The 27755-nt window shown below is 41.3% G+C and overlaps 1 protein-coding gene across 5 annotated transcripts in view; it reads left to right on the plus strand.

Moving 5' to 3' along the window:
* The window catches only part of fat3a (FAT atypical cadherin 3a), a 228643-nt gene that overhangs the window by 167608 nt on the left and 33280 nt on the right, over positions 1-27755 (plus strand). For all 5 annotated transcript variants that reach the window (XR_012594613.1, XM_074640548.1, XM_074640550.1 and 2 more), the window contains 3 exons: positions 362-576; positions 10087-10224; positions 20285-20428. Coding sequence is in view for 4 of the 5 variants with exons in the window: in XM_074640548.1 (XP_074496649.1) it covers positions 362-576; positions 10087-10224; positions 20285-20428 (497 nt within the window). In the remaining variant the exon portion in view is untranslated. The remainder of the gene's footprint in view (positions 1-361; positions 577-10086; positions 10225-20284; positions 20429-27755) is intronic.

Genomic DNA, 27755 nt, shown 5'->3' on the forward strand with positions numbered 1-27755 from the left:
GTGACAAATGAGCTCCATTCCAGGCGCACAGTAGAAACATGCTAGCGTATCTCATCTTAAGGATATTCAGTGTGTGTGTGTGTGTGGGGGGGGGGCACCGCTCAGAGATGTATCAGGTTTTGATAAACATACACAATGCTTGTTAGTAGATCAAGTCTTGCTTGGTTTGACTCTGTTCATGGGATTTGTTGACAGTGATAAACATATCGATGATGTCCAGACCTTTAACTCCTTCAACTAGCCACAAACAGCCAACGGCTGTGTTTGTCATTGGACAGGAGACCTTCAGAAAATGTTCTCTGTTTGGATAAATCCTGCTAAATGCATATTTCTGTTCCCTCTCTCTTCTCACCTTGCTCAGGTGCCATTTTAGTTGCCATGCCTCTGGACTATGAGAACTGCAGGGACTACTTTCTGACCGTGGAGGCTCGTGATGGCGGCACGCCACCACTGAGTGCCATTACGACGGTGAACATAAACCTGACAGATGTGAATGACAACGCACCCATGTTTAGCCGTGACCTCTACCCTGCAGTGGTGTCAGAGGACGCCACCACGGGAGAGTCTGTGGTCCAGGTAGGTTCCAGTTACTGGCCATATCTTCATGAAATATGATCTGATGGATGTTTATAGTCCAAAGAGGATCATTTATTAATAGTTTGGTGAACCCCTGACTTTTTGATTGTAGAAAAATCTCCTTGACCAGCACTTCCCTAATGGCTGCGTTTCTGGTAAATTTCCTCTGAATATTCATGATCCCCAGAGGATAGATCACAATGTTTTTGGGGACCCACTGACCTTTTCTTTATAGCGCCACCAAATGTCCCCCTTTACACAAGAGATATCTAAATCTAATGTCCATGACCTTTACTGAACAGATTTCTGATCCTCAGAGGACGAACATTTCCATTGATGAGCTTTCCTCTAGTACCTTAGGCCACCATAAGACATCCTTAAGGAGGCTCTAGCAAAATCTCAGTTATGTTTGTTCCCCTTGAAGAGCTTTAGACCTTATGTGTTGTTAGCCAGCATATACTCTCTTTATATGTGACTGACTGAAGAGAGATGGTGAGACTAGTAGCTGGTCTTCAGTAAAGTGGCTCTGTTCAGTAGGAGCCTTGAAATATGTGGCAAGACTTGAAAGGGAATGTGTTTGTGTGAGAGAGCCTGTATATAGTGGACAGTGGACAGCAGCATACAGAGTACCAGGGTGGATCACCCCCCTGACAGTAAAATAATGGCTTTGTGTGATGCTATCATCAGCTTAACCACCGAGATGTTGGCAATTATTGAGTTTCAAACGTGAACTGGTCTCTCAGGGTTTGATGGGATTTGGGGGGGGGGGTCTGAGGACCATAGTGAGGTTATAAGAAGGGGGATGATAGGCCCAATAAAGTCCCAAGTCTTGTGACCCATTTAAACTTTGGTTCATTTTTCCACTTTAAAGTATGAGGACTCTGTATGGCCCTAAAGAGGAGAGTTTTTGAGCTCTCTTCACGTCAATTTGCCATTCATTCCTATGGAGCAAATAAATCTCGAAAAAAAAAAATCTTAGAAAAGTCATAGCACACCATTCCCGATCATTCCGTCACTGGTTGCCATGGTGATTGAGGGGCCGTGAGGAGTGTTTAGTTTCCTGTTATCATACAGTAAGAGTTGAGGGCTTTTATTTTTAAAATTAGGTGAATACCTAGTTTCCTTTTATCGTACCGTGAGAGTTGGGGGCTTTTAATCACAGGTGTTATTAATAACATTAATTATGGCCCTGATCCATTGAAGCCCTGGTTTAGAGCATGCTGGCTCACTGAAATAGCTGATACAGTAAATAGAGTGTGTGTGTGTGTGTGTGTGTGCATGCGTGCGTGCGTGCGTGCGTGCGTGCGTGCGTGCGTGCGTGCGTGCGTGTGAGACCAGTTAGGAGTCTCTGATGAACAAATGGTAACGCAATACACACCCATTATAAAATCTGAAAAGGTCTGAAAATTTCACAAAACGTAAACTGCGATTATGTAAAAACCGTGCCAGCTATCAAAATGCCCATTTGGCCCGATAAAGTCCCAAGGCTCGTGACCCGTTTAAACTTTTAATCATGTTTCTACATTAAATTATGGAGACTCTGTATGGCCCCAAAGAGGAGTGATTTTTAACTGTCTTCACGTCGATTTTCCATGCATTCCTATGGAGCAAAAAATCGCGCTTAGCACGTTTTTTTCGGAAACAAACAGAGACAGAGAGAGAGAGTAGTATTTGGGTGAAGTAAACATGTAAAACTATAAGTGCTTGGACAGAAATCGTATTTTCACTGAATGATCCTTTAAAATCTATAAGTTATTACACAGAAAGTGGTATTTGGGTGGAAAGTAGCAGTAGGAGTTGTAGTAATAGTAGTAGTAGTAGTAGTAGCAGAAGGAGCAGGAGCAGTAGTAGCAGTAGTAGTAGTAGTAGTAGTAGTAGTAGTAGTAGTAGTAGTAGTAGTAGTTGAGGTAGTAGGAACAGCTGCAGGAGCAGTAGTAATAGTAGCAGTAGTGGTAGCAGTAACATCACTGGTAGTAGCAGTAACAGTAGTAGTAATAGTAGTAGTGGTAGTAGTAGTAGTAGTAGTAGGAGTATTAGTAGCAAAAGCAGTAGTAGCAGTAGAAGTAGCAATAGTAGTAGTAATTGTAGTAGTAATAGCAGAAGGAGCAGCAGCTGTTGTAGTATTAGTAGTAGTATTAGTAGCAGAAGGAGCAGCAGCTGTAGTAGTATTAGTAGTAGTATTAATAGCAGAAGGAGCAGCAGCTGTGGTAGTATTAGTAGCAGCTGTAGTAGTATTAGTAGTAGTAGTAGTAGCAGAAGGAGCAGCAGCTGTAGTAGTATTAGTAGTAGTATTAGTAGCAGAAGGAGCAGCAGCTGTAGTAGTATTAGTACTAGTATTAGTAGCAGAAGGAGCAGCAGCTGTAATAGTAGTAGCAGCAACAGTAATAGTATTAGTAATAGTTGTAGTAGTAGTAGCAGCTAGAACTTTTAAAACTGTAAGTCATCAGACAGATTATAGTAGATAGAGTTACTCTATAGAGATTTTATTTTGAAAAAAAAACTGGTCCTGAGTTCCCTGTTAAGATACAGTTACCTTCTATGTCTGTGTGTGTGTGTGTGTGTTAGTCACTAATGTGAATCAGCTGATGGCCACTGCTAAGCACCCTCAATGGAACAGTTTATAATAGGAGTTAACCAGAGACAGATGACATATGTCATAAAAGTGTCTCTCAGACAAAAACCGTGAGTCCAATCGGCAAAATAATGTCATCATCAGAGAGAAGCGTCTCTGCCGAACGCATTGATGTCGTTTTTTTTTTGTGTGTGGAGTCAAAAATGGGATCATGGGAGCAGGTTAGAAAAGTGCCATTGTCAACTTTCTGTCAGACATTTCCCGTCTGATTTAACATTGCTTTCTATGGAGCGGCTTGTTGGACTTACTCTCACTTTTGGGACCTTAGAGACAAATGTGTAAGTCCTACTGATTCCATAGCTACATGACTGCGACTGGCACTAAATTTCCTACAATTTGATGAAAACATTATCTATTAAGAGTGAAAATTTTGGGCTACGGAGCAATTTGTTCGGAAAATTTCCAAAAGATTTCAAAGCTTTCCCGCACTCTAACGATGATGTCACACACTCTAGCCCTTAACGATCCATGCAATACACACCCATTATAAAATCTGAAATGGTCTGAAGATTTCATAAAACGTAAACTGTGATAAATGAAAAACTGTAAAAGTTATCAAAAAGCTGAATCATAGCTTAATAGTTCAAAGACTTGTAACCCGTTTAAAGTTTAAATGAAGTCAGTAGCTGAAAGTATTCGAAAGCAGTAGCATTTCAAAGTGGAGTAGGTTTAAGAGGATTTGAAGATTTTCTCCATTGAGTTACATTGTAAAAAAAATGTGGAAAAAGCTTAATATTTTAAAAAGTATAAATAGTTGAAACAAGTCAAGATATAGCGCTAATGTCCTTAAAGAGCTGAATATTTTGATAGTTGAATGGTTTCTGTAGCTGAAAGTATGCAGGACAAGATAAAGGCCAAAAAATGTACGGAAGAAATATACTGGAAAAACAAAGTTCGGAAACTTGTGTTTGGTGGATTATTTCTCTGTTGTTACAATGCTAATGGTCATTGTATTTTACATCGTTGGAAAGCCTGTTTATTTACCTTCACAATGATGTCCAACTTGTAAGGATCATGTATTTGTGGGATGAGCAGCACAGCTGATTATGTGGGTAGCGCCCAAGAAAAATGTTCCAAAATGCTCTGCCAATGGTAAACAGTGTACTCTCATAAGGCTACCAGGAAGCCTGCAATGACTGCCCTTCACCGTCAGGCCCGTTTGCGCTGGTGTCGACAACACAGACAATGGAACCTGAACATGTGGGGGAATGTCATGTTCAGTGATGAGTCCAGGTTCTGCCTGCCAAAGTTGGATGGCAGGGTCAAAGTATGGAGACGACGTGGGGAACGCTATGCTGATTGTTGAACCGATCGAGTAACAGCTTTTGGTGGGGGCAGTATCATGGTGTGGGGCGGCATCTCCCTCACTGGCAAAACAAGGCTTGTCATCATTGAAGGCCATCTCAATGCAGTGAGATATCGGGGTGAGATTCTGCAGCCAGTGGCGATCCCATATCTCCACAATCTGGGACCTAACTTCATCCTCCAAGATGACAACGCTCGCCCCCACAGAGCCAGGGTTATCACAGACTACTAAATTTGTTTTTCCAGTTTAGTTGAAGTTGAATAAACCTTAGAAGAACAATACTGGGAATGCTGAATCAGCATTCCCACAATAAACGCGTCAAATAATAGACCAGTGTGTGCAAAGCAACATGGGTCCTTCCCATGTTTCATTTGAAATATTCCTGGTAAAATACATACACACATATCCTTTATCCATATATATATATAAATATATATATATATATGGATTTTCTCCAACTTAATAAAATATAACATATCTCTGAGCCATTGTGCAAATGTTGGAGGGTTGCAATTTTTCGATCTAATCAAAATTTGTCGTCTGGCCACCAGCGTAGCAAAGATAAAAGGTTTAGTTTATTTTTGTTTAACGTGAAATTTTGTGGTACCACCCCAAACAAAGCAAGACAGGCTGATGGTTCTAGGGATTTATCAGTAGTTTTGGAGAGCATATTGAATATTAATTGCCAAAAATTAAGTAATTTAGGACAATCCCAAAACATGTGGACTAGAGTGGCCTGGTTCTGCTCGCAACGGTCACACATGGGGTCTATATCGGATTAATACACATATTGACCATCTTCTCCATATCTTTTCCATATCCCGTGACTTCCCCTTTGGGCCTCTACAGCATACAGATCCACTTTAGCACAGCAAAACCTCAAAAGAGACTTCTGTAGTAAAACCAACAATGGAATAGAGACAGTCGGTCTGAGATAGTCTTAAATGTCTAAATGAAAGTTCATCATAGACAGTTCTGCTGTCGTCACCTAAATAAATGTATTACATGGGAAGCAAGTTGTATAACAAATGATGAATGAAAGATAAGCTAATGGAGCTGTTTCTGGATGAGCTCAGAATGCTGTTATGATGTAATTATTAACAGCAGGTAGAACTTCATGAGGGCAATGCTCTTTTATAATGTAATAACTTATTCAAATTACGTCTGAAGTTGAGTTATGTTAAACCTGTTTTATGTATAACTGATACAGTCAAAGTCATCTTCCTATAGCATGGTAGGAATGTCTGTATGCTGAGCCAATGAGTTGAATTCAGAAGGCAGAAATGCAGGTTGATGTTTTTTGGGGGTTTTACATGGTTGTCACCCCTCGTCCTTGTGTGGTCATGCACACTTTACTACCCAATGATAACAGAGCATTGTCAGAGGAATAAAGAGGACAGAGTGTTCACATTGATGGATCACTCTTCTTAAACCTGTTTTAACTTCACCTATCTGGTTTTCATAATGTCCTCCCATTGATTGTGTCTGATGGCTGCCTGGCAGCTGCTGAAGTCAACAGTACAGCATGCTCTGGAAAATGGGTCAAAACATACAGAATGAATGCCAGAAAACAGCATAAGTATGCACTGAAATATACAGTAATCTCTGTGAAATGTATTGTAATTGTAATAGAAATCATCAAAATGCACCTCCTACTCAGGCTTGGTGTTTCAAGAAGGGTTCTCTATATTCATAAAGCAACATACCGAAGCAAAGCAGCAGCCTGTTGTTAGACTCCCAACGTCACTTTAAACTCTGAATGTCTCTTCAGTCTTATTTAAGAATATATATACGGTATGTACTGAACTCTGTTAGTCAGAGAAACACCATTCATGGACGCACACAGACTACTCCCATCGCTTCTCAAGTGTATGTTTGGCTTAGTAAAGTCTGGATCAAGTTATAAAATCAGCTACAGAAAGCTTCATAATGGACTTCATGAGGACCTCCAAGGTGGTGCAGTCTACATCAAAGTCCCTGTAACCATATTATATATAAACTGGAAAAACAAAGTTCGGAAACTTGTGTTTGGTGGATTATTTCTCTGTTGTTACAATGCTAATGGTCATTGTATTTTACATCGTTGGAAAGCCTGTTTATTTACCTTCACAATGATGTCCAACTTGTAAGGATCATGCATTTGTGGGATGAGCAGCACAGCTGATTATGTGGGTAGCGCCCAAGAAAAATTTGCCAAAATGCTCCGTCAATGGTAAACAGTGTATTCTCCTGTTGGTATTGACTCTTGTTTTGAGTTGTTTGGTGGATTGGATGATTGAACTCTCTATCAGTAACAAGGAACAAACATGACATATTGGCAATTTTACACTTTATTCATTTAATACACCGTCAGGAGCCTCAGTAGCGGTGGAAGATCCATACGCAGCCACAACAGCCTGGCACCTCCTCCTCATGCTGGTCACCAACCTGGTCACACGTTGCTGTGGGATGGCGTTCCATTCCTCAACCAGGATTCGTTGCAGGTCAGCCAGCGTGGTTGTGTTGGTCACTCTAACACGTACAGCACGCCCAAGCTGATCACACAAGTGTTGAATTGGGTTGAGGTCTGGACTCCTGGCAGGCCGTTCCATTCTCTCTACTCCCACATTGTGGAGGTAGTCTGTGATAACCCTGGCTCTGTGGGGGTGAGCGTTGTTTCTTGGAGGATGAAGTTAGGTCCCAGATTGTGGAGATATGGGATCGCCACTGGCTGCAGAATCTCATCCTGATATCTCACTGCATTGAGATGGCCTTCAATGATGACAAGCCTCGTTTTGCCAGTGAGGGAGATGCCGCCCCACACCATGACACTGCCCCCACCAAAAGCTGTTACTCCATCGGTTCAACAATCAGCATAGCGTTCTCCACATCGTCTCCATACTTTGACCCTGCCATCCAACTTTCGCAGACAGAACCTGGACTCATCACTGAACATGACATTCCCCCGCATGTTCAGGTTCCATTGTCTGTGTTGTCGACACCAGCGCAAACGGGCCTGACGGTGAAGGGCAGTCATTGCAGGCTTCCTGGTAGCCTTATGAGAATACACTGTTTACCATTGGCAGAGCATTTTGGCAATTTTTTCTTGGGCGCTACCCACATAATCAGCTGTGCTGCTCATCCCACAAATGCTTGATCCTTACAAGTTGGACATCATTGCGAAGGTATATAAACAGGCTTTCCAACAATGTAAAATACAATGACCATTAGCATTGTAACAACAGAGAAATAATCCACCAAACACAAGTTTCCAAACTTTGTTTTTCCAGTATATATAGATATATAGATATATCTATATATCTATATATACACTCACCGGCCACTTTATTAGGTACACCTTGCTAGTACCGGGTTGGAACCCTTTTTGCCTTCAGAACTGCCTTAATTCTTTGTAGCATAGATTCAACAAGGTGTTGGAAACATTCCTCAGAGATTTTAGTCCATATTGACACGATAGCATCACGCAGTTGCTGCAGATTTGTCGGCTGCACATCCATGATGCGAATCTCCCGTTCCACCACATCCCAAAGGTGCTCTATTGGATTGAGATCTGGTGACTGTGGAGGCTATTGGAGTACAGTGAACTCATTGTCATGTTCAAGAAACCAGTTTGCGATGATTTGAGCTTTGTGGCATGGTGCATTATCCTGCTGGAAGTAGCCATCAGAAGATTGGTACACTGTGGTCATAAAGGGATGGATATGGTCAGCAACAATACTCAGGTAGGCCGTGGCGTTTAAACGATGCTCAATTGGTACTAAGGGGCCCAAAGTGTGCCAAGAAAATATCCCCCACACCATTACACCACCACCACCAGCCTGAACCGTTGATAAAAGGCAGGATGGATCCATGCTTTCATGTTGTTTACGCCAAATTCTGACCCTACCATCTGAATGTCGCAGCTGAAATCGAGACTCATCAGACCAGGCAACGTTTTTCCAATCTTCTATTGTCCAATTTTGGTGAGCCTGTGCGAATTGTAGCCTCAGTTTCCTGTTCTTAGCTGACAGGAGTGGCACCCGGTGTGGTCTTCTGCTGCTCTAGCCCATCTGCTTCAAGGTTCGACGTGTTGTGCGTTCAGAGATGGTATTCTGCATGCCTTGGTTGTAACGAGTGGTTATTTGAGTTACTGTTGCCTTTCTATCATCTCGAACCACTCAGCCCATTCTCCTCTGACCTCTGACATCAACAAGGCATTTTCGTCCACACAACTGCCGCTCACTGGATATTTTATCTTTTTCGGACCATTCTCTGTAAACCCTAGAGATGGTTGTGCGTGAAAATCCCAGAGATCAGCAGTTTTTGAAATACTCAGACCAGCTCGTCTGGCACCAACAACCATGCCACGTTCAAAGTCACTTAAATCCCCTTTCTTCCCCATTCTGATGCTCGGTTTGAACTTCAGCAAGTCGTCTTCACCACGTCTAGAAGCCTAAATGCATTGAGTTGCTGCCATGTGATTGGCTGATTAGCTATTTGTGTTAACAAGCAATTGAACAGGTGTGCCTAATAAAGTGGCCGGTGAGTGTATATACATATATAAAGGTTATTATGAACCTGTGTGTGCTGGCAGGTTGCCATAGGGGACGTTTGGGTGGAGAAGGCTGTAGAAACTCACAACGTAATAACTGCACATAGTGTAATAACTTAAATGTAATAATCAGCACATACTGTAATAAAATCTTGAGTGCATAATGTAATAACAGTTTTGTTCATAATGTAATAAGTTTTTACATTATGAGAACATTATCACATTATAAACTTAGCAAAGTTGAATAATTTAATAAATTCAGCGCATAATGTAATCATTTTAAAAAAGAGTACTCTACTTATTTAAAGTATTGCACAATTGTTCCACATGCTGAGAATCAGCAGTATATTAAATGCAGCATTATCTCTGTAAAGGTTCTCATGTGTCCAGGTCTCTGGATGTCTTGTAGTCTCACATCCAAGAGGCTTCATCAGTATATCTACACATCAACATGTCCTCTAGACCAAACAGAAAAAGTCCAGCTGCTTTAAATGAACTCCTCCACTGGTGTCATGTGTCACTAGAGGGTTCCTCTGCTTTAACAAGACAAGGAGAGTACTCTTTTTGAAATTATTACATTATGTGCTGAATTTATTACATTAGTCAACTTTTTTTGCTAAGTTTATAATGTAATGTTCTCATAATGTAATAACTTATTATGTTATGTGCGCAACGTTTTATTACAGTATGTGCTGATTATAACATTATGAGCTTTTATTACATTTAAATTATTACATTATGTGCAGTTATTACGTTACGAGTTGCTACATATTTATAAAGCTTATATGGATATGGATGAAAAATATGTCATTTAGTTTGTATTTATCCTCCATTTGTCCTTTACTTCAATAAACACATGCTGTGTTTAATTTTCCCCGTCCTGAACACATGCTAAGCTAAGCATGTGTTTAGGACGGGGAAAATGGTCAAAATGTGTGATTATCCTACGCAAGCTGAAACAGTCACTCAGCCTGCTTCTGTGTGTGTGTGTGTGTGTGTGTGTGTGTGTGTGTGTGTGTGTGTGTGTATGTGTGTTTTCAGCTGGTAGCGGAGGATGTTGACAGTCAGCTGAATGGAGCCGTCCTCTACTCCATCATCAGTGGAGACCGGGACAACCAGTTCTTCATTGACCCCCTCCGTGGGGTCATCAAGGTCAACAAGCCACTGGACCGTGAGACAGTGAGGACGAGCACACCCACACACACACACACACACACACACACACACACACACACACACACACTAAAGTTTAGTCTAAAATAGGTAGAGTCTCTCCAGTGAAGCGAGGTTCATACAGTAGATCCAATTAGAACATGACATGAGCAGCAGTAGACAGACTGATCAGCTGATGGTTGATGAGCTACTGGAGATCCTGATTCAAGACATTAAAGGTGATCAGCTTCATGTTTAGCTGGGAGATTCAGACTCATTGCTCTGTTGTTGAAGTGCAAAAACACTTGATTGTGTAATCATATCATCTCTATTGGTATGAATGTTGATGTGTATTCATTGTCTTTCAGAGGGCACATCAACTACATAGCAGTTTGTTACAGCATGAGCATGTACAGTATTACCCCAGCTGATAGAACCTGCAGTCAGCAACAGGTGGAGGCAACGTTCACCACCGACCATGTTTTGCTATTAAAAAAAGAGCGACAAGAGATTGAAAAAAAACATAAATGATAAGAGATCTGTGAATATGTATATAAGGTTATATGGGAATAATGGCAGCAGTCTAGGATTAATGATCATATTTACATGTAATACTTCAGCGTGCAGCGAGCTCAGCTGTCACCTACATGGTCAACTCAAAATCTAGCTCCTTACTTAGGGCCCTATTTAACTGATCTATAGCTCATGGTCTAAAGGTCATTTAGGGCATGTCCAACTCCACTTCTGCTAGTTAAACGGCTCATAATCGACACAAAGTAAGACGCAAGGGGCAAAGGGGTTGTGTTTAGTCTCTTAATTAATCTTAGGTGTGTTTTGGGCATAACCAATCAGAGTGTCATCTCCCATTCCCTTTAAAAGTCAGGTGTTCCTGCATCAGGCGCATCGCTATTTAAAAGGCGGACTCGTCAAATTGGAGAAGCGAGTCGTTTTCTGAGAAAACGGATCTGCTCTTATGGGAAGTAAAAGTGTGCCAGACTGCATATGAGCAAATGACCGATGACCTATTTAACCGGTGCAGGTGGCATAATATGATAATAAGCACTATGCTAAATATGATCAACATGTATTGATAAATAATAAAACTATTGCTTTCCGATTCAAATAATTTCTCTGGTCACGGCGGTCACGCTGAGAGTGCTGCAGGTTGAACATACAGAATGCCTGAGAGCTTTACTTCATTATATTCTGAAGTGTCACCTGCTGCCTGAATTTAGTGTTTCCCTGAATATGAATAAAATCGTTGTTGTAGCGCCGACAATGTGTTTAACTGAGGAGGAGCAGCTGTGTTGGTCTTATTTAAGACCAACACGCCCATGGGTGCACAGATGGGCGCAAGTACATTTACTACTTACACAACGTGGGCGCTGGACGTGAAAATAACAGCTGTGTCGGTCTGAAACCAGCGGTGACAGTTGCGCTGCGCTGTGCTGCGTGCCGCTTTGAACCGGGTGTAAGATAGGCCCCTCGGTGTTTAATGCAACCAATTATGACGTCATGGCTCCAGTCTTTTGGTACAGTCCTGATGGAATATGATGACACCATATCAGTTGAGCATCTCCATGCAGGAAGGACAGCCAGTGTATGTAGTGTTGGCCATCTTTGATGTAAAGACGGAGCCTGCTGGCAGCTGATGAGCTCACGTTGTCAGATGGATCCCTGACCAGATGGCAACTAATCACACTTGAACAGGAAACACGTGCACAAAGCAGCTCTGAATATGAGCTCTTTAATTTGCAGCAGGAAAGAAGATGGAAGGCATGCAGAGCCCAGCCTGCCTCCCCTCCTCCTCCGAGCCGTTTCCTAACCCGTCTCATCTCTTCCTTGTCTCCTTCTCCTCCGCAGTGCTTGAGAACTTCAGAAATGTTCACATGCCTATCATAAAGTATTCAAGAGTGCGGTCGATGAGCCGTCTGAGCGTGCTCAGAAAGAGAGTGTGGAGGCGTGTGGGGGATCAAAGCTTCTGGCTGATGAAAGTGTGTTTGGGGTTATCACACAGAGCAGCAGTGCGTGTGTGTGTGTGTGTGTGTGTGTGCAGGGCTGATGTGTTCGTCCATGTGTCTGTCTGTCCGTGTGTGTGTGTGTGTGTGTGTGTGTGTGTGTGTGTGTGTGTGTGTGTGTGTGTGTGTGTGTGTGTGCGTGCGTGCGTGTGCGTGCGTGCGTGCGTGCGTGTCTGGTAAGCAGGTCACAGTTGTTTACTACTGAGGTGGATTCCTTCGTGTGTCTCAGGCAGCAGAATATAGGCTGATATAGATATAGATATAGTTGTGTTGCTCCTCAGCGTGCTTCATTAGCTGCTTCTTAATATTTGGAGGAACAGAGAGAGATATGCTGCTGGGGGTGTAGAGCAGACGCCAGGAGAACATGAACATCCTCAGCCACATCCAGTCTGCTGTGTATACCTGCTAATAGGGCTGGGCCATATATCCAATATCTTCCATGTATTGTGTGTGTAACCAGCAGAGTGTACTCGTGTTGTGAACCTGCCTGTAGACTCATCTTACTATCTGAATAATGAGCCCTTTAAATAGGAAAATACTGCTCCAGACTGTAGACCAGCTTTCTGTTGGTCAATGGTGCAATCACTTTCTGCTGCCTCAAGATAACAATGCACCAACAAAGCACCAGACCACACCTCATTTAAGACCAACACGCCCATGGGTGCACAGATACAGTACATTTGCTACTTACACAACGTGGGCGCTGGACGTGAAAATAACAACTGTGTTGGCCTGAAACCAGCAGTGACAGTTGCGCTGCGCTGATTGCACAGATTTGATTGGCTCAGTAGCATCACGTGAGAAGATTTACAATGCATACAACTGGTCTGAGTTTCCTGTTTAACCGGCGCCATAAAGGCTAAAAAAGCTGTGCCGGTTAAAATAGAGATACTCTGTCAAAATGTAAGAATCCTCAATAATTTATCGGTTATAGGTCAGATGTATATCGTATATTGCAATATAGCCTAAAAATATACAGATGATATTTATAAGCCATATCGCCCAGCCCTACCTGCAATAACAGTTTTTTGGTGTTTGTTTTTTTTTGGGGGGGGGGGGGCGTTGGAACAAGTTGTGAACACAACATTGACATGTTGTCACCTTTAAATATGTGGCTAATGATATAGCTTGTATAAGTATATAACCAATGATACATCTTGACTGCAACTATTCACCTCAAATCTTTCTCATCTTCCCAAATAATAAATAACTATATATAATATAATATAAATAACTATAGAAGGAAATGTGCAAAAAAATCCGTATTAGAAAGTGACTTTGAGTGGAGGTCGTACAAAAATGTATATTTTGGCCAGTGACTGAAAAGGTTAAACGAAATTCTAGTTTGTTACTCTATCTATAACAACACCGTACAACACCATACTCTATCTATAACAACACCATACTCTATCTATGACAACACCATACTCTATCTATAACAACACCATACTCTAACCATAACAACACCACACTCTTTCCATAACAACACCATACTCTATCTATAACAACACCATACTCTATATATAACAACGCCATGCAACACGATAATCTATCTATAACAACACCATACTCTATCCATAACAACACCATACTCTATCCATAACAACACCATACTCTATCTATAACAACACCATACAACACCATACTCGATCTATAACAACACCATACTCTATCTATGACAACACCATACTCTATCTTTAACAACACAATACTCTATCCATAACAACACCATACTGTATCTATAACAACAACATATTATATCTATATCAACACCATACTTTATGACAACACCATACTCTATCTATAACAACACCATACTATATCTATAACAACACCATACTCTATGATTACACCATACTCTATCTATAATAACACCATACTCTATCTATATCAGCACCACACTCTATGATAACACCATACTCTATCTATAACAACACCATATTCTATCTATAACAACACTAAACTATAAAAACACCTTACTCTTTCTATAACAACACCATACTCTATCTATAAAAACACCATACTCTATATATAACAACGCCATGCAACACGATAATCTATCTATAACAACACCATACTCTAACCATAACAACACCACACTCTTTCCATAACAACACCATACTCTATCTATAACAACACCATACTCTATATATAACAACGCCATGCAACACGATAATCTATCTATAACAACACCATACTCTATCCATAACAACACCATACTCTATCCATAACAACACCATACTCTATCTATAACAACACCATACTCTATCTATAACAACACCATACAACACCATACTCGATCTATAACAACACCATACTCTATCTATGACAACACCATACTCTATCTTTAACAACACAATACTCTATCCATAACAACACCATACTGTATCTATAACAACACCATACTCTATCTATAACAACACCATACAACACCATACTCTATCTATAACAACACCATACTCTATCCATAACAACACCATACTCTATGTATAACAACAACATATTATATCTATATCAACACCATACTTTATGACAACACCATACTCTATCTATAACAACACCATACTATATCTATAACAACACCATACTCTATGATTACACCATACTCTATCTATAATAACACCATACTCTATCTATATCAGCACCACACTCTATCTATAACAACACCATACTGTATATATAACAACACCATACTCTATCTATAACAACACCATACTCTATATATAACAACACCATACTCTATCTATAACACCATACTCTATCTATAACAGCACCATACTCTATAACAACACCATACTCTATGATTACACCATACTCTATCTATAATAACACCATACTCTATCCATAACAACACCATACTCTATCTATGATAACACCATAATCTATCTTTAACAACACCATACTATCCATAACAACACCATACTCTATCTATAACAACACCATACTCTATCTTTAACAACACCATACTATCCATAACAACACCATACTCTATCTATAACAACACTAAACTATAAAACACCTTACTCTTTCTATAACAACACCATACTCTATCTATATCAACACCATACTCTATGACGACACCATACTCTATCTATAACAACACCATACTATATCTATAACAACACTATACTCTATGATTACACCATACTCTATCTATACCAACACCATACTCTATCTATAACAGCACCATACTCTATGACAACACCACACTCTATCTATAACAACACTATACTCTATCTATAACAACACCATACTCTATCTATAACAGCACCATACTCTATGACAACACCATACTCTATCTATAACAACACCATACTCTATCCAAAACAACACCATACTCTATCTATAACAACACCATACTCTATAACAGCACCATACTCTATGACAACACCATACTCTATCTATAACAACACCATACAACACCATACTCTATCTATAACAACACCATATTCTATCTATAACAACACTAAACTATAAAAACACCTTGCTCTTTCTATAATAACACCATACTCTATCTATAACAACACCATACTGTATATATAACAACACCATACTCTATCTATAACAACACCATACTCCATATATAACAACACCTTACTCTACCTATTACAACACCATACTGTATATATAACAACACCATACTCTATCTATAACAACACCATACTCTATCTATAACAACACCATATTCTATCTATAACAATACCATACTCTATCTATAACAACACCATACTCTATCTATAACAACACCATATTCTATCTATAACAACACCATACTCTATCTATAACAACACCATATTCTATCTATAACAACACCATACTCTATCTATAACAACACCATATTCTATCTATAACAACACCATACTCTATGATTACACCATACTCTATCTATAATAACACCATACTCTATCTATATCAGCACCACACTCTATGATAACACCATACTCTATCTATAACAACACCATATTCTATCTATAACAACACTAAACTATAAAAACACCTTACTCTTTCTATAACAACACCATACTCTATCTATAAAAACACCATACTCTATATATAACAACGCCATGCAACACGATAATCTATCTATAACAACACCATACTCTAACCATAACAACACCACACTCTTTCCATAACAACACCATACTCTATCTATAACAACACCATACTCTATATATAACAACGCCATGCAACACGATAATCTATCTATAACAACACCATACTCTATCCATAACAACACCATACTCTATCCATAACAACACCATACTCTATCTATAACAACACCATACTCTATCTATAACAACACCATACAACACCATACTCGATCTATAACAACACCATACTCTATCTATGACAACACCATACTCTATCTTTAACAACACAATACTCTATCCATAACAACACCATACTGTATCTATAACAACACCATACTCTATCTATAACAACACCATACAACACCATACTCTATCTATAACAACACCATACTCTATCCATAACAACACCATACTCTATGTATAACAACAACATATTATATCTATATCAACACCATACTTTATGACAACACCATACTCTATCTATAACAACACCATACTATATCTATAACAACACCATACTCTATGATTACACCATACTCTATCTATAATAACACCATACTCTATCTATATCAGCACCACACTCTATCTATAACAACACCATACTGTATATATAACAACACCATACTCTATCTATAACAACACCATACTCTATATATAACAACACCATACTCTATCTATAACACCATACTCTATCTATAACAGCACCATACTCTATAACAACACCATACTCTATGATTACACCATACTCTATCTATAATAACACCATACTCTATCCATAACAACACCATACTCTATCTATGATAACACCATAATCTATCTTTAACAACACCATACTATCCATAACAACACCATACTCTATCTATAACAACACCATACTCTATCTTTAACAACACCATACTATCCATAACAACACCATACTCTATCTATAACAACACTAAACTATAAAACACCTTACTCTTTCTATAACAACACCATACTCTATCTATATCAACACCATACTCTATGACGACACCATACTCTATCTATAACAACACCATACTATATCTATAACAACACTATACTCTATGATTACACCATACTCTATCTATACCAACACCATACTCTATCTATAACAGCACCATACTCTATGACAACACCACACTCTATCTATAACAACACTATACTCTATCTATAACAACACCATACTCTATCTATAACAGCACCATACTCTATGACAACACCATACTCTATCTATAACAACACCATACTCTATCCAAAACAACACCATACTCTATCTATAACAACACCATACTCTATAACAGCACCATACTCTATGACAACACCATACTCTATCTATAACAACACCATACAACACCATACTCTATCTATAACAACACCATATTCTATCTATAACAACACTAAACTATAAAAACACCTTGCTCTTTCTATAATAACACCATACTCTATCTATAACAACACCATACTGTATATATAACAACACCATACTCTATCTATAACAACACCATACTCCATATATAACAACACCTTACTCTACCTATTACAACACCATACTGTATATATAACAACACCATACTCTATCTATAACAACACCATACTCTATCTATAACAACACCATATTCTATCTATAACAATACCATACTCTATCTATAACAACACCATACTCTATCTATAACAACACCATATTCTATCTATAACAACACCATACTCTATCTATAACAACACCATATTCTATCTATAACAACACCATACTCTATCTATAACAACACCATACTCTATCTATAACAACACCATAGTCTATATATAACAACACTATACTATATCTATAAAAACATGTTACTCTTTCTATAACAACACCATACTCTATCTATAACAACACCATACTCGATTTGAGAAAACAGCAGCATCATAAAACAAGTGTGTGTGCAGTCAGAAGACCAGACAGGTTGGAAACAATTCATCAGGTTAGAGAGAAGAGAACCTTTGACCTGCAACACTTACAGTAGTTGTGTGCACATAGTTTCCTCTGCAATGGGAGATTATTAATGACATTTCAGGTAAATCACTTTCACTTTGACCTCCACATACAGTAGAATGGTTTAGATAATCTGGATAAACTGTTGGATTGTATCCAACCGACCTGGTTGTCTGACTGCTCATGTTTGTAGTGATGTCAGCAGGTGTTACCAGATATCAGGGCTATTGATTTATACAAGTACAATGTTATTAAAAATTATCAAAATGAAACTAAGAAGCTCTAATAAGCTGGAGTTGTCCTGTAAAAGGAAGGTTTTTAATGAAGTCTGGCCTTCTGGCTATAGGGCAAGATCAGGGTAGAAGGAAGAAAATGTTATGAGCACATTAATACCTGAGCCTATCCTCTACCGCCACCTTCAGGACAAATTTTACACTTTCACCACGAGGAAAGGCTCAGAATAGTAACAATCATCATCCTGTTGCTGTCCAGCATTTTAAATGTAATGAATATGACGTCCTCTACAGCCCTAGTCTCAGTTTCCACTAAACATGAGGATCTACTGTGATGGTTGCTATCCGTTCATCTAACAGCTGGCTCAACAAACTCAAACATGCCTTCAGAAACCTATGGCTGACATCACAGTGCTACGTCCATGATATTTGTATTTATCTATTTTAGATGTATATATATATATATACTGGAAAAACAAAGTTTGGAAACTGGTGGATTATTTCTCTGTTGTTCCAATGCTAATGGTCATTGTATTTTACATCGTTGGAAAGCCTGTTTATTTACCTTCGCAATGATGTCCCACTTGTAAGGATCATGCATTTGTGGGATGAGCAGCACAGCTGATTATGTGGGTAGCGCCCAAGAAACATTTGCCAAAATGCTCCGTCAATGGTAAACAGTGTATTCTCCTGTTGGTATTGACTCTTGTTTTGAGTTGTTTGGTGGATTGGATGATTGAACTCTCTTTCAGTAACAAGGAACAAACAAGACATATTGTCTATTTTACACTTTATTCATTTAATACACCATCAGGAGCCTCAGTAGCGGGTGAAAGATCCATACGCAGCCAAAACAGCCTGGCACCTCCTCCTCATGCTGGTCACCAACCGGGTCACACGTTGCTGTGGGATGGCGTTCCATTCCTCAACCAGGATTCGTTGCAGGTCAGCCAACGAGGTTGTGTTGGTCACTCTAACATGTACAGCATGCCCAAGCTGATCCTACAAGTGTTGAATTGGGTTGAGGTCTGGACTCTTGGCAGGCTGTTACATTCTCTCTACTCCCACATTGTGGAGGTAGTCTGTGATAACCCTGGCTCTGTGGGGGCGAGCGTTGTCATCTTGGAGGATGAAGTTAGGTGCCAGATTGTGGAGATATGGGATCGCCACTGGCTGCAGAATCTCGTCCCGATATCTCACTGCATTGAGATGGCCTTCAATGATGACAAGCCTTGTTTTGCCAGTGAGGAAGATGCCGCCCCACACCATGACACAGCCCCCACCAAAAGCTGTTACTCCATCGGTGCTACAATCAGCATAGCGTTCTCCACGTCGTCTCCATACTTTGACCCTGCCGTCCAACTTTCGCAGACAGAACCTGGACTCATAACTGAACATGACATTCCCCCACATGTTCAGGTTCCATTGTCTGTGTTGTCGACACCAGCGCAAACGGGCCTGACGGTGAAGGGTAGTCATTGCAGGCTTCCTGGTAGCCTTATGAGAATACACTGTTTAGAGCATTTTGGCAAATTTTTCTTGGGCGCTACCCACATAATCAGCTGTGCTGCTCATCCCACAAATGCATGATCCTTACAAGTTGGACATCATTGCGAAGGTAAAGAAACAGGCTTTCCAACGATGTAAAATACAATGACCATTAGCATTGTAACAACAGAGAAATAATCGACCAAACACAAGTTTCCAAACTTTGTTTTTCCAGTTTATATATATATTCAGTATATATTTCTCCCACTGTGTGTGTCCTTCTAGGTTCCCAGCTACTCGTTGGCCGTCAGAGCTCTGGATAGTGGAATCCCACCCATGTCCTCCACCGTGATGGTCAACATAGACATCTCTGACATCAATGACAACCCACCAACCTTCTCCCCGGCCAACCTCACTACCGTCATACAGGTAAACCTCATGATATTCACTTCAACACAGAGATGGGATGGGGATTTATTTATTCATGTATTCAATCTTATTGTTTGTAAGCTCAGTAGACCCCCTTCCCCTTTTAATACATCCATTGTGACACCTGTACAAATAACAACAGATGAACACACACATCTGTGGTATGATAAGTGTTTTCTTTCAACATACTAATTACTGAATAAAACTTTCACAGACAGGTTTGAGAAAACGATAGAACATTCTTTCTGTCACTTTAGTTTTTAGGTCTCAAATATGAGCTGGGAATAAGCCAGAGGTGGAGAGTCACCGTGCTGCAGCAGTGGACTAACCCCCTAACACAATTTAGTATGTCAAACTATTTATTCAGCCATCAGTAACAATTTACTGATAAAGATAATAACGTCAACATTGTTGATGAAAACCTTTAATAACAGGTTCTCTGAGAGCGCCCCCCCCCCCCCCATGTTAGGGCCCTTGTTGCTTGGTTACACTATTCTCCTACTACACCCCCGCCCAGCACTATCTCACATAGTTCTCTTATTATTAGGGCCCGAGCACGAAAGTGCCAGGTGTCCTGGCACGAAGTGCAAGGAACCTATTGTTTTTCTGGGGATTATTATTTTTCTGCTGCGAGATCGCGTTTTTGAGGCCTTTCCCATCCCCAAAAACTCACCAAAATTGGAACATGCGTCGGGAGTGGCGAAAATTGCAATGTTCTGTAGTGATTGGGAACGGGCGTCGCCAGCGGGCTCTATAGCGCCCCCTAACGCGTCGAAATCTAAAGTTGATCCGATATTCATGAAATTTGGTATGCATATCCCACTCATCATTTGAAACATATTCCTCATTGGGTTTCATTAGCTCCGCCCACCCAGAAGTCGGCCATATTGGATTTCATGTAATTTTTAGCTTTTTATAGGACGCGTACTTTAACGAACTCCTCCTACAGATTTAATCAGATCGAGTTGATATTTGGCCAGGACCATCTTAAGACCTTGAGGATGAAAAGTTATCAAAATCGTGAGTTTTCACTTAACGACCTGACCGTAGCGTGGCGGCCATTTTGAGCCATTCGCCATGAAACAGGCAGTTATTGTAACTCAACTGTACATAGTCCGATCTGCCCCAAATCTCTCAGGTATGATGGTGGTCCAGTACTGATGACATGTATATGAAAAAATATACTCATAGCCCCGCCCCAAGACGTTAGCCCCGCCCCCTTTCATATCTCATGAACCGTTTATGGTAGAGTCTTGTGGGATGTGTCATATCACTCAGCAGAGAGTGGGTTAACCCTAACTCAACTGTACATAGTTCGATCTGCCCCAAATTTCTCAGGTATGATAAGGGTCCAGTCCTGATTATATGTAAATGCAAAAATATAGTCATAGCCACGCCCCCTACACAACTCATGAACCGTTTGTCGTAGAGTCTTGTGGGAGGTGTCATATCACTCAGCAGAGAGTGCCTGTTTCATTGGTGAAGGTTATGCCCGCCCCCTACACAGTAGCCCCGCCCCCTTTCATAACTCATGATCCGTTTGTCGTAGAGTCTTGTGGGATATGTCATATCACTCAGCAGAGAGTGCCTGTTTCATTGGTGAAGGTTATGCCCGCCCCCTACACATTAGCCCCGCCCCCTTCCATAACTCATGATCCGTTTGTCGTAGTCTTGTGGGAGGTGTTATATCACTCAGCAGAGAGTGCCTGTTAAGTGTGTGTTGTTATCCCCGCCCCCTACACATTAGCCACGCCCCCCTTCATACCTCGTGAACCGCTTGTCGTAGAGCCTTGCGGCAGGCGTCGTGGCGCTCGTCAGAGTTTCGGCTTCACGGTGCCCGGCCGCGTCGGTCGGCGTCCCGCCAGCATCCCCGACGCGCAAGTAGGGGCGAGGGCCCGTTCATCGCTGCTCGCAGCTTTAATTAAAGTGCCAGGACCCAACGGTGTCCTGGCACGAAGTGCAAGGAACCTATTGTTTTTCTGCAGATTATTATTCTTTTTCTGCTGAAATATCGCGTTTTTGACGACCTTAGCCATCCCCAAAACTCACGAAAAATGGAGTATGCGTCAGAACTGGTGGGAAATTCAATGTTCTGGAGTGACTGGGCTCGGGTGTCTTCAGGGGGCTCCATAGCGCCCCCTAACGTACGCAGTTTTTCCGAGAAAGTTTCTTCGATCTTCACGAAATTCAAGTATGTCATTGCTCACGCCCTCATACCTGGATTAAATGATTTTGAGATTTCTTCGGCAAACAGGAAGTCAGCCATGTTGGACTTCCTGCGTGATTTTAGAATTTACGAACGCATATTTGAAGACTTTAGGATGCACAAAAATTTATGAAACTTTACACACACATCCAAACTAGTAATTACTTAATTTTAGTGGTGAAATTTTGCTTGGGCGTGGCATGTTGGCTCTCTAGCGCCCCCTTATGTCTTTCAGATTTTGAACATACCTTTAGGTACTCGGAATCTCATAAAATTTGGCAAAATGATAGACACCTGTGAACTTTATGTAACTGCATAGCCATTAGGCTCAGTGTGTGTTTAGCCGGCTCTATAGCGCCTCCTAACGCGTTGAAATTTTAACTTTGTCAAAGTTGATACGATATTCATGAAATTTGGTATGCATATCCCACTCATCATTTGAAACATATTCCTCATTGGGTTTCATTAGCCCCGCCCACCCAGAAGTCGGCCATATTGGATTTTTATGTCATTTTTGCGTTTTATTGGCCGCGTACTTTAACGAACTCCTCCTACAGATTTGATCATATCGATTTGAAATTTGGTCAGGACCATCTCAAGACCTTGAGGATGAAAAGTTATTAAAATGGTGAGAGTTCACTTAACGAGCGGACCGTGGCGTGGCGGCCATTTTGAGCCATTCGCCAGTTATTGTAACTCAACTGTACATAGTCCGATCTGCCCCAAATCTCTCAGGTATGATGTTGCTCCAGTACTGATGACATGTATATGAAAAAATATACTCATAGCCCCGCCCCAAGACGTTAGCCCCGCCCCCTTTCATATCTCATGAACCGTTTATAGTAGAGTCTTGTGGGATGTGTCATATCACTCAGCAGAGAGTGGGTTAACCCTAACTCAACTGTACAGAGTTCGATCTGCCCCAAATTATCATTTGAAACATATTCCTCATTGGGTTTCATTAGCCCCGCCCACCTAAAAGTCGGCCATATTGGATTTTATGTACGATTTTCCCAATTTTTGCGTTTTATTGGCCGCGTACTTTAACAAACTCCTCCTACAGATTTGATCATATCGAGTTGATATTTGGTCAGGACCATCTCAAGACCTTTAGGATGAAAAGTTATTAAAATGGTGAGTGTTCACTTAACGAGCGGACCGTGGCGTGGCGGCCATTTTGAGCCATTCGCCAGTTATTGTAACTCAACTGTACATAGTCCGATCTGCCCCAAATCTCTCAGGTATGATGTTGCTCCAGTACTGATGACATGTATATGAAAAAATATTCTCATAGCCCCGCCCCAAGACGTTAGCCCCGCCCCCTTTCATATCTCATGAACCGTTTGTCGTACAGGCTTATGGGAGATGTCATATCACTCAGCAGAGAGTTCCTGTTTTATTCGTTAAGGGTAGCCCCGCCCCCTACACATTAGCCCCGCCCCCTTTCATAACTCATGATCCGTTTGTAGTAGAGTCTTGTGGGAAGTGTCATATCACTCAGCAGAGAGTTCCTGTTTCATTGGTAAATGTTATGCCCGCCCCCTACACATTAGCCCCGCCCCCTTTCATATCTCATGAACCGTTTGTAGTAGAGTCTTGTGGGAAGTGTCATATCACTCAGCAGAGAGTTCCTGTTTCATTGGTAAATGTTATGCCCGCCCCCTACACATTAGCCCCGCCCCCTTTCATATCTCATGAACCGTTTGTCGTAGAGTCTTGTGGGATGTGTCATATCACTCAGCAGAGAGTTCCTGTTTCATTGGTGAATGTTATGCCCGCCCCCTACACATTAGCCACGCCCCCCTTCATAACTCGTGAACCGCTTGTCGTAGAGCCTTGCGGCAGGCGTCGTGGCGCTCGTCAGAGTTTCGGTTTCGCGGTGCCCGGCCGCGTCGGTCGGCGTCCCGCCAGCAACCCCGACCCGCGAGCAGGGGCGAGGGCCCTTTCATAGCTGCGTGCAGCTCTCGTTATTCTTTTTCTGCTGGAATATCGCGTTTTTGGGACCTTAGCCATCCCCAAAAACTCACCAAAAGTGGAGTATGCGTCAGAACTGGTGGGAAATTCAATGTTGTGGAGTGACTGGGCTCGGGTTTCTCCAGGGGGCTCCATAGCGCCCCCTAACGTACGCAGTTTTTCCGAGAAAGTTTCTTCGATCTTCACGAAATTCAAGTATGTCATTGCTCACGCCCTCATACCTGGATTAAATGATTTTGAGATTTCTTCGGCCAACAGGAAGTCAGCCATGTTGGACTTCCTGCGTGATTTTAAAATTTACGAACGCATATTTGAAGACTTTTGGATGCACAAAAAATAATGAAACTTTACACACACATCCAAACTAGTAATTACTTAATTTTAGTGGTGAAATTTTGCTTGGGCGTGGCATGTTGGCTCTCTAGCGCCCCCTTATGTCTTTTAGATTTTGAACATACCTTTAGGTACTCGAAAACTCATGAAATTTGGCAAAATGATAGACACCTGTGAACTTTATGTAAATGTATAGCCATTAGGCTCAGTGTGTTTAGCCGGCTCTATAGCGCCCCCTAACGCGTTGAAATTTTAACTTTGTCAAAGTTTATCCGATATTCATGAAATTTGGTATGCATATCCCACTCATCATTTGAAACATATTCCTCATTGGGTTTCATTAGCTCCGCCCACCCAGAAGTCGGCCATATTGGATTCCATGTCATTTTTAGCGTTTTATAGGCCGCGTACTTTAACGAACTCCTCCTACAGATTTAATAAGATCGATTTGAAATTTGGTCAGGACCATCTTAAGACCTTGAGGATGAAAAGTTATTAAAATCGTGAGTTTTCACTTAACGACCTGACCGTGGCGTGGCGGCCATTTTGAGCCATTCGCCATGAAATGGAAAAATTGATATCCGCGCTCCGGTTTCACCTACAAGTACAAAATTTGGTAGACAGATGTAAGATGTGGAGAGAAACAAAAAAGCCTCTTGGAGGTATGCCCAAAACTCAACAGGAAGTCAGCCATATTTAATTTTATGTGCGATTTTGCCCATTTTTCGCCCATTTCTGGGGGGTTTTGTAGGCCGCGTACTTTAACGAACTCCTCCTACAGATTTAATCAGATCGAGTTGATATTTGGCCAGGACCATCTTAAGACCTTGAGGATGAAAAGTTATTAAAATGGTGAGTGTTCACTTAACGACCTGACCATGGCGTGGCGGCCATTTTGAGCCATTCGCCATGAAACAGGCAGTTATTGTAACTCAACTGTACATAGTCCGATCTGCCCCAAATCTCTCAGGTATGATGGTGCTCCAGTACTGATGACATGTATATGAAAAAATATACTCATAGCCCCGCCCCAAGACGTTAGCCCCGCACCCTTTCATATCTCATGAACCGTTTATAGTAGCGTCTTGTGGGATGTGTCATATAGCTCAGCAGAGAGTGGGTTAACCCTAACTCAACTGTACATAGTTCGATCTGCCCCAAATTTCTCAGGTATGATAAGGGTCCAGTCCTGATTATATGTAAATGCAAAAATATAGTCATAGCCACGCCCCCTACACAACTCATGAACCGTATGTCGTAGAGTCTTGTGGGAGGTGTCATATCACTCAGCAGAGAGTGCCTGTTTCATTGGTGAAGGTTATCCCCGCCCCCTACACATTAGCCCCGCCCCCTTTCATAACTCATGATCCGTTTGTCGTAGAGTCTTGTGGGAGGTGTTATATCACTCAGCAGAGAGTACCTGTTAAATTGGTGTTGTTATCCCCGCCCTCTACACATTAGCCACGCCCCCCTTCATAACTCGTGAACCGCTTGTCGTAGAGCCTTGCGGCAGGCGTCATGGCGCTCGTCAGAGTTTCGGTTTCACAGTGCCCGGCCGCGTCGGTCGGCGTCCCGCCAGCATCCTCGAAGTGCAAGTAGGGGCGAGGGCCCGTTCATCGCTGCTCGCAGCTTTAATTAAAGTGCCAGGACCCAACGGTGTCCTGGCACGAAGTGCAAGGAACCTATTGTTTTTCTGCAGATTATTATTCTTTTTCTGCTGAAATATCGCGTTTTTGACGACCTTAGCCATCCCCAAAACTCACGAAAAATGGAGTATGCGTCAGAACTGGTGGGAAATTCAATGTTCTGGAGTGACTGGGCTCGGGTGTCTTCAGGGGGCTCCATAGCGCCCCCTAACGTACGCAGTTTTTCCGAGAAAGTTTCTTCGATCTTCACGAAATTCAAGTATGTCATTGCTCACGCCCTCATACCTGGATTAAATGATTTTGAGATTTCTTCGGCAAACAGGAAGTCAGCCATGTTGGACTTCCTGCGTGATTTTAGAATTTACGAACGCATATTTGAAGACTTTAGGATGCACAAAAATTTATGAAACTTTACACACACATCCAAACTAGTAATTACTTAATTTTAGTGGTGAAATTTTGCTTGGGCGTGGCATGTTGGCTCTCTAGCGCCCCCTTATGTCTTTCAGATTTTGAACATACCTTTAGGTACTCGAAATCTCATAAAATTTGGCAAAATGATAGACACCTGTGAACTTTATGTAACTGCATAGCCATTAGGCTCAGTGTGTGTTTAGCCGGCTCTATAGCGCCTCCTAACGCGTTGAAATTTTAACTTTGTCAAAGTTGATACGATATTCATGAAATTTGGTATGCATATCCCACTCATCATTTGAAACATATTCCTCATTGGGTTTCATTAGCCCCGCCCACCCAGAAGTCGGCCATATTGGATTTTTATGTCATTTTTGCGTTTTATTGGCCGCGTACTTTAACGAACTCCTCCTACAGATTTGATCATATCGATTTGAAATTTGGTCAGGACCATCTCAAGACCTTGAGGATGAAAAGTTATTAAAATGGTGAGAGTTCACTTAACGAGCGGACCGTGGCGTGGCGGCCATTTTGAGCCATTCGCCAGTTATTGTAACTCAACTGTACATAGTCCGATCTGCCCCAAATCTCTCAGGTATGATGTTGCTCCAGTACTGATGACATGTATATGAAAAAATATACTCATAGCCCCGCCCCAAGACGTTAGCCCCGCCCCCTTTCATATCTCATGAACCGTTTATAGTAGAGTCTTGTGGGATGTGTCATATCACTCAGCAGAGAGTGGGTTAACCCT

Source organism: Sebastes fasciatus, chromosome 7 (genome assembly GCF_043250625.1).
Source record: "Sebastes fasciatus isolate fSebFas1 chromosome 7, fSebFas1.pri, whole genome shotgun sequence".
Classification (NCBI taxonomy): domain Eukaryota; kingdom Metazoa; phylum Chordata; class Actinopteri; order Perciformes; family Sebastidae; genus Sebastes; species Sebastes fasciatus.